The sequence below is a fragment of the Equus caballus genome, chromosome 6 (genome assembly GCF_041296265.1).
Source record: "Equus caballus isolate H_3958 breed thoroughbred chromosome 6, TB-T2T, whole genome shotgun sequence".
In the NCBI taxonomy this organism is placed as follows: Eukaryota; Metazoa; Chordata; class Mammalia; order Perissodactyla; family Equidae; genus Equus; species Equus caballus.
In genome coordinates this window covers 40,982,629-41,001,293 of record NC_091689.1, presented here as the reverse complement: position 1 = coordinate 41,001,293, position 18,665 = coordinate 40,982,629, and the positions used below count along the sequence as shown (strand labels likewise).

General features: G+C 52.3%; 1 protein-coding gene across 9 annotated transcripts in view; it reads left to right on the top strand.

Moving 5' to 3' along the window:
* Nucleotides 1-11,098, top strand: part of CACNA1C (calcium voltage-gated channel subunit alpha1 C) — a 680,405-nt gene extending 669,307 nt beyond the window's left edge. For 8 of the 9 annotated variants that reach the window (XM_070270768.1, XM_070270767.1, XM_070270765.1 and 5 more), the window contains 6 exons: nt 695-1,047; nt 4,076-4,204; nt 5,810-5,916; nt 6,246-6,349; nt 8,173-8,496; nt 10,366-11,098. In XM_070270768.1, the coding sequence (XP_070126869.1) occupies nt 695-1,047; nt 4,076-4,204; nt 5,810-5,916; nt 6,246-6,349; nt 8,173-8,496; nt 10,366-10,668 (1,320 nt within the window). In that variant the 3' untranslated portion in view covers nt 10,669-11,098. The remainder of the gene's footprint in view (nt 1-694; nt 1,048-4,075; nt 4,205-5,809; nt 5,917-6,245; nt 6,350-8,172; nt 8,497-10,365) is intronic. The other variant, XM_070270773.1, reaches the window with a different exon arrangement.
* Nucleotides 11,099-18,665: the final 7,567 nt, after the last annotated feature.

Here is an 18,665-nt window from a genome sequence, read left to right as displayed (position 1 = left end):
CCAATGAGACCCCAGAAACCTGTCAGCAAAGCCTAGCGACCTTCTGATGTCAAGGATTAGACCAACCCTTACAAATAGCTACTTGCCCACTTGCCCAGGACGAGGAAAGAATGCTGAGAAAAAACATTCGTTCCTGATTTGAAATCTCCAAGAATCTCCTGGAGAAAGGAAGCCATAAAATGATTGATGTAGTAAATTCTTCCTTATTTTCAAAACCATTTGGCCAACACAATTTCTAGCTCAGTGAGCCAGTGGATTTCCATTTTTAAAAATCTGGTTAGAAACTTGTGGTCTCTTTCCCCATCCCTTGGCCCTCACAGTGCCTGCCTCAGAGCTGCCAGGGCAAGCTGCTGGCTGCAGTTACGGATTGCCGTCCTAGACTTGTCCTTGAGACTCCACCCCAGTCTTCAGGGGGATCATTAGAAATTTCCAGGCAGCAGCCTCCCTGCCTGACTCCACAGGAGTCCTCTCCCCACCGTTCCCCCAGCTGTCTTAGAGGGGAGTGTCGGGGTCCCTCCTTCTTGAGCTGCCAGGCCATGTGGGTGAAGAATTCCTGGCTGGCCATGTGCTGCCTGGCGTGGCCACACTCGGCAGGGCAGACACCTTCCGTGCCCGCACTTCTCCGAGCTGGCTGTCTGGGGAGAGGTGGCTGAGGGGCCTTCTCCTCCACCCACCCCTCCCATCTTGCCTGCAGAGGGCTGGTGGCCTGTTCGGTAACCACGTCAGCTACTACCAAAGCGACGGCCGGAGCGCCTACCCCCAGACCTTCACCACCCAGCGCCCGCTGCACATCAACAAGGCGGGTAACAGCCAAGGCGACACTGAGTCGCCATCCCACGAGAAACTGGTGGACTCCACTTTCACCCCCAGCAGCTACTCGTCCACTGGCTCCAACGCCAACATCAACAATGCCAACAACACTGCCCTGGGCCGCTTCCCCCGCCCCACCGGCTACCCCAGCGCGGTCAGCACCGTGGAGGGCCATGGGCTCCCCCTGTCTCCTGCCATCCGGGTGCAGGAGGCAGCGTGGAAGCTCAGCTCTAAGAGGTAAGCAGGAGGGTGGGGCACCTAGGGTGCACGGGGGCCTCCCGCACTCCAGCCCAGAGGGGAACGGGGGGAGGAGAGCTTGGCCCCGAGGCCTGCCACTCACCCCTCAAGCTGGGGTGAGGTTGCTGCCCCAGACCGCAGAGAGACAGCTAGGCAAACGCTGCCACCCAAGTCCTACCCTTGATGAAACGTGGCAGCCGCGCTCAGGGGAAGGCCCAGTGGCCCCACTGGCCGCCGGGTTCGGAGGCGCACACCTCTGGACAGAGCCTCCTCTGCTCTCAGCCTCCTTGAGCAGAGGAGCCCCGGCTGCTGCCCCCGTGATGTTTGCATCCTAGCTACACAATAGTTCCCTGGCCTTTCCCAAGTCTCTGCCGAAGCCTGGCCTTCGGCCCAACTGGGATGGGAATAGAGACCCCGCCTCTTGCTTAGACCCTTCTCATCCCTCCATGGAGAGGCATTTTGGTGGCAGGAGGCCCTTGGCTGTAGCACTTGCCCATTCGGCCCCAGTGTAGCATCAGTCCTGGTAGTCTTGACTGCGCCTCCCACCTGCGGACTCGCTCTTTTCCCCCATCCTCTGCTCCTTGGTGCCCCAGGATGCACTGCTGTGATGTGTTGGGATGGTAGGTGCCTCCTCCCGTGCTCCAGGCCTGGGCCTGGAGGGTCTTCTCCCCGTTTGTGTCAGCAGCTCCAGGGTTCCCGAGGTGGGATGGGAGACAACACGCCTCCGCATCTTGCCATACCACCCTTAGTGAGGGTGCTCTTCCAGAGCAGGGCAGCCACCTACAGCAGGACGGCAGACCCCAGCATGCCAGGTTCTTGGGCAGATCTTCTTTCCTGCCCTCTAGCTCAGAAAATAATCAAGAAGTACAAATGTCTTTCTAAATCCCCAGACAAGTGTCCTGAAACTGCTTTCATCCAAGGAGCCAGCAGCCCTGCCCTGGTTCCCTTCAGAACACCCATTATCAAGTGGCCACATGTAAGCCCACACAACCTGGGAATTTAATGGTATCTGATGATAGGCAAGTCAAAGTGGCCATCCATCTACCTTACTCTCTGGAAGACTGGCCGGTTAAACCCCCAAAAGCAGTGTTGGGTGAGTCCTTCGACTCAGGCGACATATATTGCTGCCCTCTATGCGCAAGGCAGTGTGCTCAGCCCTGGTTTTGTATGCTGATCAAAGAGGCTGGCTTTGCATAGGAGAATGTCAGAGTTTAAGTGGCCGGCCCGCTGGATGTGGAGGCTGGTGGTCTTGGTGGCCCACTCCCTTTTCTGCAGCCCTCCTCCCCTTTTTCAGCCTTCAGGGGCTCAGTCCTAGTACCATTTTCTCCCCCGCTCGCCTTAGCAAAACCTCTTCTTAAGGAAGGTTTATTGTGTCCATCAGTGGCTTCTCAGTGTCAACTAATACCTCCCTCAAAAAGTGTTTTCATATTAAACTTTGTTCTGTGTTAAATAAAGGGAGAGTGATTTTTAGAGAGGAAATAGGGAAAGCCATCAGGGGATTTTCTTCCTCTCCCCACAGACACATCTATCAATGACATGTGACACACGCAAAGCACCTAGCACCATGCCTAGCTCATAGTCAGTGCTCAGTAAACGCTGGCCCCCTCCCTTCCCTCATAGTTGGTGGAAAACCACACTCAGGGCACCAGGCTTCAGCTTGGTGAAGAGGAACCACTTAACCAAAGTTCTGGCTCTGGGGCCTTGTCCTTTGTGTCATAGCTCAAGGCTAACTGCCATGGCTCCAGCAGTGGCTTTGTCTTTGCTGGGGACATGCCAGCACATCTTGCACACAGCAGCCCCCAAGAAGTGGTGTTGCCTGCCTGCCGCCATTCTCCATCTCCAGCTCATCCCATGTGCCAAAGCTCCTTCCGCACTCCTGTCCTCCCACTCCCTCCAGAACCTTCGACATCTCATCTGTCCTTCCAACTGTGGGGTGGGCAGCCATTTGGTGGGGCCTTCCCCAGAGAATTACCCTTGCCCTTCCAGAGGGGCTCACAGGCCAGGCTCAAAGCTGGGGCCCGATTCAGCACTCAGCTCTGAAAGGATAAACTGGGATATTTCTCTGATGCCCTCTTGGGTCTGAGGATAAAGTGGGCCCCAACATTCAGGATCTATAGGAAGAAATATTGAGGGAGGCACCAAGCTAGGTGCAAACAGGAAAAGGGAGAACATCTAGACCAGAGCTAAAGAAGACATGACCAAATGAGCAGAAGACCCTGGCCTGGAGGGAAAGCAATATAATCCAAGGCACATCCTGGTGTGAGAGGGTCTCAGGCTCAGCAGGGGCTCAGACTCAGCAGGGACTCAGGCTCAGGAGGGACTCGGGCTCAGGAGGGACTCAGGCTTAGGAGGGACTCAGGCTCAGCAGGGGCTCGGGCTCAGCAGGGGCTCAGGTTCATGCCCCTCTGCTCGGAAGAATAAACCCTCTATGTGAGGATTTTCTGTGCCTTCATTCCAGGGAGCTGATCTCAAACTCCAAGGCATGTCAGGATATGACACCAGTAACTTCTCAGCTCTGCCCCACAAATGCCAAAGGCCTATCTGTCTATAGTAGAGAGAAGGGACAGCCCTCTCACTGGCCCACCCTGCCCTATATATTCAGCCCAGGACCCTTCTTTAAAAGCTGACCCTTCCCACCTTTCAAAGCATTGTCTCATCTTTTCCTTTGTTTGTTACTCACAGCAAGCTCTGAGGCGGGCAGGGCATGTGTCACTCTGATTCTGTTGGTGAAGATACTGAGACATGGGGGCTAGGTGACCTAAGCCAGAGGGTAACTGAATTGGGGTCAGAGCTCCGATCTCCTTGGATCCTAACCCAGAGGTCCTTCTCCCACGTAGAATCCTAACCCTAATTCTAATGCTTGTGTGGTTCTGTGGCTGCATCAGCATTGCGGAGGAAGAAGCCACAGCAGTTGTGTGTGCGTGCGTGTGCATATGTGTGTGCACGTGCGTGTGCTGCCTTTCTTGCTGAGGGAAGGGGAGGAGGGCTGGCAGTTTCTGATTATTTTTCTCCGTCTTGGACACTTTAGGTGCCCCTCCCGGGAGAGCCAGATAGCCATGGTGTGTCAGGAGGAGGTCTCTCACGAGGAGACCTATGACGTGAAGATGAGCGAAGACCCCCAGCGCGGCAGCGAGCCCAGCCTCATCTCCACGGAGAGGTGAGCCTGCTGCCTCCGCCCCTGGAGGGGGCACGTCCCTGGAGGCCGACTCGGGGAGGGACGAGGCCACACATCAGAGCATGTCACCTCATTATGGAGATGAAGCCCCCGACCCACACACACACATCGCCTTCCTCACGATACAGTGCTTTCAGGAAAATTTCTAAACATTCTTTCTTAAACTTTTTGACTACAGCCAACCACCATAGAGATATTTTATGGTGAGACCCGGTACACACCTGCATGTGTTGGCAAGTGAACAAAGGTTTATGGGACCACTTACCACGAAGCCCCCCAGCAGAGGGCGCTGTGGGCAAACTGCTGAGATTTTGTCAGGGCTGGAATTTTTTAAGAGAAGGGTTTCTTAACTGCTTTGGATAAGAAGAAAATATAATAGGGAGGGCTTACCAAGTTGAAAATGAGAGGAAAGTCTTGGCGGTTTTCGTTCAAAAGCTTTTATGACATCTACAAATGCTTGAAGGCAGTATGCCGGGGGCAGAGAAGGCAGCGCCGTCTCCGCTGGAAGTGTGTGGACTCACACCAGGGGCAGTCATTGCCTCATCTGTAACATGAAGGGTTAGAATGCAGCCTGGCTTCTTGGGCTGCGGGCTGCTCCCACTAGGACTGTAGAACCAACTTATTGGATTGCAACCGACATTTTTTAATGAAGTAGAGCAGACTAAAGTAGAACAGAGGCTATCAGAGTACAATGCATGCAATAAAGGTAGGCGTGGTTCATGGAGTTTATCCAATGGGTATGTCTGTGCATCCTGGAACTATGTAATATACTTTTTATTGTGAGTCCCCATCAAAAAGGCCTAAAGGGGCCAGCCGGTGGCACAGCAGTTAAGTTCGCACACTCGACTTTAGCAGTCCAGGGTTCGCTGGTTCGGATCCCAGGCACAGACCTACGCACTGCTTATCAAACCACACTGTGGCAGGCGTCCCACATATAAAATAGGGGAAGATGGGCACGGATGGTAGCTCAGGGCCAATCTTCCTCAGTAAAAAGAGGAGGATTGGCAGCTGATGTTAGCTCAAGGCCAATCTTCCTCAAAAAAAAAAAAAAGTGATAGAAGCCATTGACCAGATTGCCCTGAGATCCGTCCAGCTCTGCTGTTCACTACCTGGAGGACTGTGTGTTTGTTGTAGGCAGCTGCTTACGTGCTCTTGATGAAGAGGGGCACAGGCAGGGAGAAATTAGCTGCGGGGGCGGGGGGGGGGGAATGTTTGGGAGTAGTTGTGATAAACAGCATCAGCATATGTAAACAGAGGAGCCCAGGCCATTCCCGGAAAGGAACTTTGTGGGCCTAGAATTTTTTCCAACGTTCTCAACAACCTCAATCCAAGAGAGGCTCCATGGCCTCAGATCAGAAATGCAGGGCTCACGGGAGACAGGCTGTGTGAGGCACTGCACGCCAGAGAGCGGGCCCAGCTCCCTGGGGCGGCAGCTGCTGCTGCCCCTCCCCAAACCTTTGGGAAAGCACAAGGTGGGGGCTCCCTTCACCAAGGAGAAAAGCAAACTGCCTTCTGGGCTGGCAGCTGTCCCTCTGGGGTGGCAATTCTCAGCCTCTAGGAACAAGCCCCAAGAGTTCTCTGTTCCAGGCTCTCTTATCAGGATGATGAGCATCGACAGCTGACACCCCCCGAGGAGGACAAGAGGGACATCCGGCAATCTCCAAAGAGAGGTTTCCTCCGCTCCGCCTCGCTAGGTAAACACTCAGCCTGCTCTCCAGATGTGGCCAGCCAGCGCTCTCTCTGAGATCGATGGTCAGGCACTCAGGGAGGGCTGAGAAGTTCCTACAGCTGGGCGGTGGGCTGGGCTGATTTCCAAAACAACGGAACAGAATTCCAAGGGCAGGGGTCGTGGGATGGGACTTGGACATATACTACATGATATGTCTCAGAGAAAGGCGGAGGGGAAAGAGGAGGTGTGTCCGGGGCCACTAACACTGCCCCTTGCCCCCTCCCTGGGTACAACCGTCACAGACCTGCACCCACCCTTCCTGTGCTGAGCCCGGTTCTTTGGCTGGCTTTGCAGGTCGTAGGGCCTCCTTCCACTTGGAATGTCTGAAGCGACAGAAGAGTCAAGGGGGAGACGTCTCTCAGAAGACAGTCCTGCCCTTGCATCTGGTTCACCATCAGGTAGCCCAAACTCTTGGTCAGGCCACTGCCCTCCACTAGCAGGCTAGACAACCCCATGATTATGGGCAAATCCCCAAGATACCAGTCAGTCTTCCTGTCGCAGACCCTGCCACATCCCTACCCTGGTCCTAGCCACCCCCAGGCGAGGGGGCTTTTCCTATACAGGTGAGAACCTTGAGAAGGGCTGTCACTTCCCGGGGGGAGCAGGGTGCGGGGAGGAGGACGGTAGACACCTAGGAAATACTGGTGAGCAGGAGCTCCTCACAGGTCCCGAAGGATCAGCGGCTGTGGGATCCCACCTGAGCTTCCTTCTCACAGGGGCGCAGATGCTGCCTCCCCAGACGCTGGCTTATACTACAGGGCACTCAGGCAGGTGTGGTCGTACCTAGAGTTGCAAGACACCTGGAGATTTAGCTGCACAAAAATCTATACCCTGAAATATAGAAATGGTCAAAGACTCTGCCAGCAACAGGGTCAGGAGCAGAGAATGACATCCAGGGAGAGCCCATAGTTGGAATGTCTCTTGGCACGGCTGACTCCAGCTGAGCTAGTGAAATCCGAGACGCCAGTATCAAATGGACTCTTAGGATCTCACAACTCATGGAAACCTCAGTTATCTAAGGTCAATCTCTTACCTCCAGGCAGATTAAGGTCTAAACTAGAGTTTATCTCTTTAATTGTATTCTCCGTACACCGGGCCTGCGCTTTAAATGATTTTTTTATACCCAAAGGCATTCCCCTGCCAATCAAAGCTTATAATCTGCATAAGATGGCCAGTGTGGCTCGGCTAAGTTGGTATTATTTCAGCTCAGAGGAATACACTGTTTTGCTGAGCCTGTGTGGCACTGCCTACATACATATGATTTCCTCTGGGCTTTCTGGAATTGAGCACAGCCTTACACTTCCCTCAGATCTCCAGGGACCCGGGCTGGGGACCATCAAGAGCAGTGGGCAGGGGCGGCTGGCAGGCTGAGGGGACACTGTGTGTGCTATTCTAAAAGATCTCCAGAAGCTGATCTCACCCATCTGTTCTCATCATGCTGAAAGGCAAGGACTCCTGTCTGTTTGCAGTCTCCCCTTTATGCCTTTCCAGACCCTCCAACCGCAGCCATGACGCCCCCTTCACTCTGCCCCTTGGGCTGGGCTTTCCCACCACACCTGTTCTCCCAGGATGCATCACATCAGAGCAGGTCACTGTGGCATCTAGGATGAGGCCCTGACCTGCCCTCAGCACCCTCAAGCCCAGTTGGGGACAGATAGCTTCCTCACAACACAGTGTAAGGTTGGAACAATAGCTGAGACAAGCTGAGCTGGAGATTAGTGGGACGTTATTAACGGCCCAATTGACTGTAAAACTTAGACAGTCAGCCCTGTTTTGTCGAGCTCTGTGGCACTCAGCGTCCTTCCTGACAGGCCTTCTTTCCCTTGAGCCTCACTCAGCCCCAGGCGGAGGGACACGGGCCTGCTGCTCTGCTTTTCCAGGTGATGCAGGCGCCATTCTCTCTCCTCTACTAATGAGAAACCAAAAGCGAGAGAAGCCACAGCTCACAGGTGGTGGGCCAGCACTGAAGAGCCGGTGATCTCAGTGCCACTCCTGATTCTCAGCTTTCTGACTTTAGAGCAGAAAGAGATCACTTCAGACTGAGATGATCACAAAATATATTTTAGGATAGATGAAACTCAGGGTAGGAGTCTGGCGGGTGAAAAGATGGCGGGGTGAGTTCCAGGCAGGGGGACCCAGCTGGAAACAACAGCTGCCAGGAGGCAGAGGCCTGCCTCTCTGGCCTGAGCACTCCTAGTGACTCGTGCTTGTGTGTCTGCAGGCATTGGCAGTGGCGGGCCTGAGCCCCCTCCTCCAGAGAAGCCGTGCCCCCACCACCTGCCCCCAGCCCTGGGCCACGCCCAGCAGCCAAGGCTGGCCCCCGAGGCCCATCCCCACCCTGCGGCTGGAGGGGGCCGAGTCCAGCGAGAAACTCAACAGCAGCTTCCCGTCCATCCACTGCGGCTCCTGGTCTGGGGAGCCCACGGCCTGTGGTGGGGGCAGCAGCGCCCTCCGGAGAGCCCGGCCTGTGTCCCTCACTGTGCCCAGCCGGGCCGGGGCCCCGGGCAGGCAGCTCCACGGCAGTGCCAGCAGTCTGGTGGAAGCGGTGAGTCAGAGCTGCACGGCGGACAGGGCAAGGAAAGGCTGCGGGCAGCACGGGGACTTTGCATGGACAGCTGAGACAGGAGGACCCAATTCTTTCCCGAGTAGATTGGATGTCGGTCTCTTGGGCAGAAAGGCCCTCACTCTCAGGGCCTGCAGAAGGAGGGTGTGGCCTGCGGGAAATTATGACCACACAAGACCGCTCTTGGCTTCTGTTGGGCCTGACGCAGAGGGAAAGAGAAACTACTGAGCAACATGTCCCTGCTACAGGCCAGCGAGGCCCGGAGGGCTGTGGGGCTCCCGTTTACAAGCCCCAGGTCTGCTGCGACTGTTCCAGTGCAAGTGTGAGCTTGGGCTGCATTCGAGCCTGTGGAGAGTCAGTGTCTGTGCTCCGGGAGCCTGGGGCTCATTGGAATAACCTAGGGAGCTGCAGCAACCTAGGACCAATTAAATGGATATTTTTGAAAGCCCTTTGGTCATTCTAATGCACAGCCAGGGTTGAGAACCACTGGTCTAGAACAGGCGTGCTTTCAGTCCCACCATACTCTGCCCTGGTCAGAGCCTCTAGTGCAATCCTGGCACCACATTTTAGCAGATCTTTGACAAATTGGAACAAGCCCAGAGAAGGACAGTCAGGTTGGCAAGGTCCCTAGAAGCCATTTCCTATGAGAACAGTTTGAGGGAATTAGGGAAGAAACCCTGGAGAAGAGATGATTTAAGAGGCCATGATAGACATCTCAACCCTGGGAGGGCTTCATGGCCAGGTCTTGAGTACTGGACCAGAGTGACTAGATCAACCTGCCGGGCAGGGGAGATGTCACCTTCCCTGTGACAGAGGCTTCCACATGAGGCGGGCTTTCCTATAAAGGAGTGAGCCCCCACACTGGACACATGCTAGCAGAGACAAGACCCGTCCAGTCATCAGACTGTTGTGTGAGGTGGGGAGTTAGACCAGATGACTTCTAAGGTCCCTTCCAACTCTAAAAGCCTGTGATGCTTTGCCAGGCCCTGTTGTCCCTTCCTCAGGTCACAAAGCTCCATTGTGGACACTGCTCTGGGTGCAGGCTAAGGCTGAGGAGCAGCCTCTCTGCTCTCGTGCGCTCTCTTTGTGACGAGGAGAGACACACAGTAGACAAACATCATGTAACCCATCAGGAAGGGGTGGGAGCCGTGAAGACAGATTAAGCAGGATAAGGAGATCCAGAGTAGTGAGGTGGGGGAGCAGGACAACACAACGGGGAGAAAAGTCTCCCATTCTTCACTCTGTTGCTTCCCAGCCCCTGGGCTCAGTAGCTGACCCCTCTTCCCCCTGGGAAGGAGGGAGAGGTTCGGGATCACCTGCTGGCCTGCCAAGCAGCCGCAGAGGCAGGCTCATGCCTGGTGCCTTGCACTCCAGGGTCCTCACGCCCAGGAAGGCAGGTGGCGGGCAGTGGGCACCGGTTAACAGCTTCACCACAGGAGAAGGAAGCTTTCTTGGAAAGAATGCTATGGGAGCGTCTAGGGGTGCCGGGGAAGAGAGAAGATAGGGCAGGCTGGGTTCTGCCCAGGCGGCAGCCCCGCAGCCCCCCGGCCCCTCTGTGAGCCAGCTTGTCGTGTATTTGATAACAGTCTTACAGTACCCCAGCCCAAACGTCTCTCCTCCGACCCACACACCCCTAATTCCTTCGGGAGGTGCCCCATCTCCACTCTTGTGCTCTGGGCACCCCTCCCGAGACACACACACACACACACACACACACACACACACGCACGCCCGCGCGCACACAAACTTCCTGAAGTCACCAGCCCGAAGCCCCTTGCTCTGGCCCTGAAGAGCAGAGTAGAGCTCCAGGAATAATGTTCCTCTTTGGTTCTTCTTCGTGCCCCCCTTCAGGTCTTGATTTCAGAAGGACTGGGGCAGTTTGCTCAAGATCCCAAGTTTATCGAGGTCACAACCCAGGAGCTGGCTGACGCCTGCGACATGACGATAGAGGAGATGGAGAACGCTGCCGACAATATCCTCAGCGGAGGCACCCAGCAGAGCGCCAACGGCACCCTCTTCCCTTTTGTTAACTGCAGGGACCCAGGGCAGGACCGAGCAGGGGGCGAGGAGAACGAGACCTGCGCGCCAGCCCTGGAGCGTGGGAAGAGCGAGGGGGAGCCCCAGGACAGCAGAGCCTGCGGCGGCAGCCTGTAGGAGCCGGGGCTGGGGAGATGCTGGGTTTTTTATTTGTTTCAATGTTCCTAATGGGTTCGTTTCAGAAGTGCCTCACTGTTCTCGTGACCTGGAGTTAACCGGAACAGCGTCTTCATTCATTTCGTTGGGACAAGACGCAGAGTTGAGTGGTACCGAGAGTCAGCTTTTCAGGGGGGAAGAAAAGCAGCAACCCCAGTGTGTGTCCACAGAGGCAGAGTGGTGAGGAGGAGAAGGTGGAAGAATCAGGGAGGGAGAGCAAGAGAGGAGACGCCTGCCCTCCCGTGATATTTCAGGCCCTGCACGAGGAGCCAACTGTCGCCTCCGGGCATGAAAGAGAACCTCAGCTTCCTGCGGTAGCCCTCACCAAAAGGACCCTATGTCAAACGGGTGTCTTTCAACTTTGCTTGTAAAAAAAATCATTTTGCACATATTCTGTATGAGCCTCACTGTCTCCATAGAGCCAGGGCCCTGCGGATTTGCAGAAGGAAGCGGGCGTGACTTCGGCGAGGACCCAGCCCCAACCCAGAGGAGGGAGGAGGAAGCAGCGAGAGGCGCGGGAGCCGGGGAGCCGGGGAGCCGGGGAGGCGGGCCGGAGGGCGGGGCGCCGCGGGCGGGCGGAGCTCCTGCTGAGCGCTCTTTCGTTTCGTGGTTTGACATTTTTCTTGACAGCATGTTGCAGTTTTTGGGTTTTGGTTGTTTTTTTAATTATTATTTTGTTTTCCCAGGGGGAGGGGAGGAAGAAGAGCGTTTACAAAGTTTTGTAGCCACCCACCTTGCTGTTTTCACTTTTGCAAATGTAAATCGGGTTTGGTTTTATTGTATTATTTAAACGGTTGTGGGATCCTTTTCTACGGAGGGTTCAGTGGAACCGCTGTAGGAGAGTTTTACCAGCCATTGTGTATGCCCAATAATTTGTTATAATTTCCGTAGATAGTAACAAAAATTTTGGGGGGTTTGATTTTATAATTTAAAGATAATCAGCAATGCACTTGATATGGTCTTGCACATATGGGTGATTGAGTTGGGTTCTTCTTAATGCTGGGTGTGTTAGTGGGTGCCAGCAAGGGGAAGCATGTACGAGAGAGTCTGTGTGTGTGTGTGTGTTCCGTGTGTGTGTGTGGTGGGTCGTCTGTGTGTCATATGTGTGTACGTGCACCCACGCGTGAGCGTGAGTCCAGCTCCCCCTTCCGATTTGACTGTGGGGAGATCTGAATCTGGGGCCATTCGAAAGCAAAAACAAACCACTGTCTCTGCTTCTGAAACGGGAATCAGTAACTCTTTGCATTTTCTGTCCCACAAGATATGCAAAAACAATGCAATAATATTCATTTTAAAAATACAGTTGTGAGTTGTGTTGGCATTAAAACTGTATTTAAAAAAACCACACAGAAATTTAAGGGAAAACTCAAGAAGACATTTTGCTTCGACATATTCCGTGTAATGTTTTGTTGCATTGATAATGTTTCTGTTGAAGAAACCGTTATACTTGAATTCAGGTCAGTTTCAGTATTTTACAAATATTTTTTTAAAACTGAATTGCAGTTGTGCCAAGCGAATATAATGAATTGAATTAAGTTTGTTTTTGAATTCACTTCTTGTATATTTTGCTGCATGTAAGTAAACCATTTTGTATTTCGAGTGTGACAAGCTATACCGTTGAACTCTTAAGTGCTTTTCTATATGTGGCTGGGGGAAAGGGAAGGATTCTTCTTTTGCTTTGCACAATGCGCAGAGGGATCACCAGTGTAGATCCTGGCTCTCCCACCCACAAACAGGTTTGGACACTTCTGTTTTGCATATCTTGTGTTCACTTCCATTTCCCTCAACTTTTCTAAAACTATATGATAGGTATATTTGTACTGCATCTTGCTTTGAGAGGCCAGGATGTATCTTATTCCAGTCTTCACTTTATCCACTATTTGCTCTAGTTCTCTGATTTGGGATTTCTCTAGAAATCACCGTGAGGGGCCATGAGGCATTTGGGGGCGGAGGCACGACTGACTTCTGCCTTCACTCCCGCAGTGCACACCTGGCCTGGCGGTTTCCTTGGGAGAGCTCGCAGGGACTGAGGGGTGGGATTAGAGTCGGGCTGGTGGGAGGGGAAGGGAGTCTTCACTCTGGCAGCTGCTATACCCATACGCTGACTGCAGGGACCAGAGAAAGGCAACTGGGTAAAGTCCTTGTCTATCCAAAAGGCAAGTCTGTCTTGCTCACTTCTCCATCTTCTCCTCACTCTGGTCCAGGATCTCCTCCAGACCTGCCGTAGTGTGTGTGGTCTCTGTGCAGGGGGCCAGGGCAGTGAGGAACATCAAGAGTCACAGTGACGGTGGGACCAGAGACTGTGGGCGCGTCTCTTAGGCCTGCTTGCATCTACGTAGAACATCGCCCTATTGGTGCCGTTTCCTTTAGGGAGATTTCAACAATGATGGTTGAAAGGGACTGATCTGGGGAAAACAGAACCCAACCATTCATCTAGAATTTACCCAATGAAACTCTTCCAGTCCCAGTGTTCTCTCAGCCCTTCTTGGCCCTTACATGATCAACCTAGAAATTATAATCAAGGAAAGTCCATTTCTCAGTGAAGATGAGTTTTATTTTCCTGGACCGATTCATGAAAAAGTAGAGAAATGTGCCCGACACCCACAGGTTAATTGCAGTCTAGAGACAGGAGAGTTTTTTCCTGTTTCTCCAAGCCCAGCTTATCCGAACTTTCTCGGGTCCTTTTCAGTGCCATCAAGGTCTTCCAGAAATTCAGTTTAGGTGTCATTCTTTGTCCACTTTCCCCAAATGTCTGCCTCTGTGCTGCTGAGATGTTCGTTATGCTGGAGAGGGGAGCCCTTTTGGATCAATGTCTGGTTCTTGCTGCACATGTGGCCCCTAGGTAGAAATTTGGAATCTTAATTGACCACACACTCACACACACACACACACTCACACACACGCAACCTCTTCATGCCACCTTCTGTTTTCCTTTTGAACTTTTCACCTGCATCACCAAATCTCACTGGCAAGCGGCATGGGCTCACAGTGGGCTCAGGCCACCTACGCCCAGGACCCTGCCTAAGCATAGTCCCCTTACCCTTCACCACTATCACCCACAGGCTCCCTTCTCCTTTACAGCCAACTCTCAGGAAGACCAGCTAGGCCTCCTCCTCGCACCCTCCAAGAAGCGTGTCAGAAATGACAAGGGCACCTTGCCCTACGCTGCTGTGAAGGAAAGGAGTTTCAGGCAGGAGTCCCCTGTCTAGGGCAATGGGTCTTTCTGAGCCTGAGCTCATGACCGACTAGTATAGGATTAGCATGTGATACCTGTCATCACGACAGACTGATAACAATTAATCAGGAAACGGATGAACCTCATCCACAGTGGACGGAGTGATGTTTACTGTCCCCCAAAAATAGAACTTTCCCCATGACCTTCTAAAGCATAGTCAGCAAATCTTCTGAAAACCCTTGAGTGGCAGGAGAAAAACAACCAGCGTCTGAGGACCAAAAGGACCGGAAGGAGTTGAAGTTCTGGGGTTTCATTTGTCCTCTGCCAGGTCCAGCCTCTTTTATTTCCACACCTTGGTCTTTTAATCACTATTCATATGCATGGCTACAGTAAGCAGAAAGATTCCCAGCTGTCTCCTTTCTGCCTGTTCCTAGAAGGTTCTTTTTGGTCTTGAGGTCAAAAGAGGAGGCTTCTTTCCTAGATTTGGCTCGATTCCTGAATTTTTCTCTGCTTTGCTTCAGAAGCTGTTAGGTATGGTCCCTCCCTCATCTTCTAAGTCTGACAGCTGTCCCACTGACTAGAAAGTCCAAGGACAAAAGACTCTGTCTTTTATCCCCCTCAGTGGCCCTGCTTCCAAATTTCAGGGGCCTGTCTGGAGTGGAGCTGCCCACACTTTCTCACAGCCATCCTCTCTGCAGAACTTCTGATCATTCAGCAACCACAGAGAAGCATGCCTTTCAATGCCAGAGTAATATCTTTCTGAAAAACCAGAGCACCCTGAAAATGAGGAATCTGGTCATCAAAAGGATGATGGTTGTTTTACAGAGGCCAGCTGATACATGCACATCACTCCTGAAGGCCAAGAAATGTAACGAGAACTTGGATTGGGCACAGAGAAGAGCCCTGGGAGTCAGGGCTGTTAGCCTTGTCAGACTGTAGTCTTAAGTGTTGCTAAGGAGCGTGATGGCATCTCCATCTCCAGAGATCTGGAAAAATTGAAATGTCACTGTCTAAGAGTTAGAAAGAGTTTAGCAAAGAGGCCAAGAAAAGAGCAATGTGTTTTAAAAGGACCCTTTCGGCCCTGGGTTAGTCAGAAAACTGCTGATGGAGCCCCAGCTGGTTCTGTTTGTTAAAGACGTGGCTCTGGTCTGGGAAAGTGGCAGCACAGAGAGACTGGAAGAGAAATGGGGCCACAAAGGGGCATGTCTTGACTCCCCGTGTGTCTTTTCCTGTTTTATGGAAAGAAGTGTCCAGTTGAGCCACCCACAATGGCCAGTACAGTGGAGAGGCTGATGCCTCAAGGATCTACTTTGGAAGAAGAGAAAAATAGAATTTTCATCTGACGTTGTTTTCCCAGCCAGATCAACCGAGGCTGGCATCTGAGGACCCAGAGTGGGGAGACAAGGGAAGAAGCGTCCTCCAACTGCCAGGGCTAGAGCCTCCCTCCCCTTCCCCGAGCAGATGCTCTCTTCCGGCTTCCAGCCCTGGGGCCCAGTTTTCCCTCCTCCCTCCAGCCTAGTGAGAGGGACAGAGAACTGAAAGGATCCCGTGTGCAGATTCCTACACAGTTTCTTTGTGAAGCCATTTCTGGTTTCAACGTTATATATTTGTTTTTATTTCAAAGCAATGAAGCATTGTTCTATGGAGCCAGATACCAATATAAGAGGTAAACGCGTTCTACCAGATTTCTACATTGTTGGGGAGACACTTGAACACCACACGTCACACACACCACACACACACTCTTGTTCACATACACACACCCACATGCACATACACTGTCACATACACCACATGTACACACACCACACACTCTCACTCACATACACACTCTTGAACACACGTCCTTAAGGGACAAGTGTGGGTTTGGGGCCGAGCTCCAGATGGATGATTTTGTCCCAGCCCTAGCAGGCTGAGCACCGTATAGAGAGAGGTGGAGAGAGAACCAGAGTCACTTCCTTGGGTGGAAGGAGTGCCGTCTGGACCTATTATTACTGTAAACTAAATATTAATTTTCTACATTGAGAAAATACTCCTAAAATCAAGACTTTTCTTCACATGATTTTAAGAGGCTTGCCCCACAGCGGTGCAGGGGCAAGGACCCTTAGGCTTCCTGGCATTTTTAAAAGGCCTTCCAGTTGGTCTCTGATAGGGAATTCCAGATTGCAGCAGAATACAGCGAGCTGAGTGGAACAAACGGATTCAGCACTGAGAGTAGAGTCCAAGTGAGGACCTGTGACATTCTTAAGTTCCTACTAAGTGAAGGACGGCAAGACAAAGGCTAGATAGTTAAACAGAAGCTTGAAGTGCTGCATCCCCAGAGTCAGATGCCCTCCCCTCAGGTCAGATCCTGGCCTTCTCACAGGTGGCCTCCCCTCCTCAATTCTCAGAGGCTAAATAATCTGACTTGTAGAAGCCTCCTAAAAAGGCGGTGTGACACTTTACCAGGAATCAGGCATTCACTACAAAGTTGCTGTCCAAAAATCACTCGTGTGCCTCATACATAAGAAAATATTTCGCCAACGTCATGATCAGACAAATCTCTTGGTGGAAGAGGTTGTAAGTATTGAGGGAGGGTGATGTCTACGTGAGGAAATACAGAAATGGACAGGATGGTTCCTATCCACAGTTTGGGCCTGGAGAGTCCTCATTCGGGTGTTCTCAGGGCCGTCAAGTCTTCAAGCAGGGGTGAGGAAGGAGGGCGCAGGCGGCTGCCTCAGTGTGACTCGCTGCCACAGGGGCCTGAGGGCAGCAGATCTCAGACCCCCGTGTGGAGTCTCTCCTGAGCCTGCAGCCAGGAGGAGAGAGAAGGGAAAGGAAGGCTCCTTTCTGTGGAGTCACAGGAGGAAGGAAAGAGGACAGGTCACTGGGCCCTGCACCAAGCCCCTTCCCTCTACAGCTTCCCACCATGGAGAAACTACGCTGACGCTTTACAAGGGAAAAATACACCTTGGGAATCTGGGGCAGATGGTCTGTACACAATCCTGTGCAAAAGGCTCTTTTAGAAGGCAACTCCGTGACCCAAATGCTATGGGCTCCTGTCTGCTTGCACGCATCCCGCCATCCCCGTGTCACACTGCTGCCCGTTCCCCCAGACTTGGGATCCATCTCTTGACTTCCCGAGCAGATTCGGCACCACCCCACAGCTGCAGCATGCCCTGCCCAGAGCGTATGTTGTTCTCCCAGGGTTTCACGGGAATAAAGTCTAGCACAGAAATAGGCTGTGGGTATTAAAGCATAAGCAGGTTTTGACAGGTCTGTAATGATCATCGTTGAGAACAACCTGTGGAAGAACACACAAGTTCACTGAGAAATAGGATGGCAGGTCCTCAGTGGGTGAAGCGCTGGAATGTCCGTTACTCTCATAATTTTCCTGTTTTAGTTTAATACAGGAAAGAGCTACGAAGCAAACTTTCCCTCTGTGCAAGAGGCTCCAGATTCAGCCCCTTCATCTCTCCTCTCTTCGCGCCCCCTGCTCAGGCCCACCTTCACGCCCCCACACCAGTCTGCCCCCTGCTTGTCCTCAGAGAGATGCAGAGCGGTGGACAGGCCTCCGCTTCACTCCACTGCCTGCCACGCCCCCCCCCCCCACCTGCACACAACACACCTGCGCCTCCAGGCGCCTCGACGTCACAGTCTTACTGTTGTAAATATCGCTGTACAGTTTGTACTCATCCGCTAATCCCGTTATCAAAGGCCTCGCCTGCTGCGCCTTCTCGTCCTTGAGAAAGACCAGGGAATCTAGAAGGGACAGCCTTTCAAGAAGAGCTTCAGGGTCATCTCTGTGTGAGACGCTGTGTATATTCCTGTAAGATTGCATTTTTATCTAAGGAATGATGTTATTTAAAAAACAAACAAAAAAAACAAAAAACAAGACTTGCAAATAAATTTCTTAACAATGTCTACACTGGTTTAATCGGATCTTCCCTTTTCCATATCCCTTCTCTTCTCCTGTTTCCTAAATGTCACAAAATATACTTCACTCTCCAATTATCATCTCAGGTCCCCCGAAGGGAAGGAAGGCTGGGAAAAACATGGAAATCTGAATCTAATGATAATCTCTAACCTTGTTTCAGCAATTAATCTCATTATCCACCTCTTCCTTCCAACGAAAAGGTGAACAGAAACATGGCCAGAGGTCGACAAGGACACCCAAGAGGAGGAATTAAATGGATAATCCGCAAAACAGACAGCTGCCCCCAAATGTCTGGAAAGGCACAAAACTGGTTTTGAATGAATGAAGGAACGGAGGAAGGTGGAGGGGGATCTGAGATGATAGATATTGAAGTGCTTTGAAGACTATAAAAATGCCAGGTAGTTTTTGGGTTTTCGGGGGTTTTTGGTTATTAAACTGACTTAGACAAAGCTCCCAGAATAATTCCCTGCGTGAAAATAATTTGTCCCAGAAATCCATGTGTCTTAGTTAAATATGGTTATAACCTCTCCCCCTATTCCAGGAATTACGGCACATCAGCCGCCCTCCCTACTCCCCCACTTAGAGCCTCCTTCCGCCCTGCCCCACCACCCAGACCCTGGGCTCTGGAGTCCAGGTTTATATGAGAAGGAAAGAGCCATGGAAGGGCTGCAGAGAGTAGCAGAGCTCGACCTCCTCTGAAGCTGCTGCCTGCCCAGCTCCCAGGGCAGGTGAATGGTCTCCACCAGGACCTGCCCAGAAGACTGCAACCCTCCCGCAGAGCACTGTCAGTTGCCAGATGTTATTTGAAAACCAGTAATTATTAAAGTGTCAAAGTTTGCAAATGATGCTTTTTTTTTTTTGAGGAAG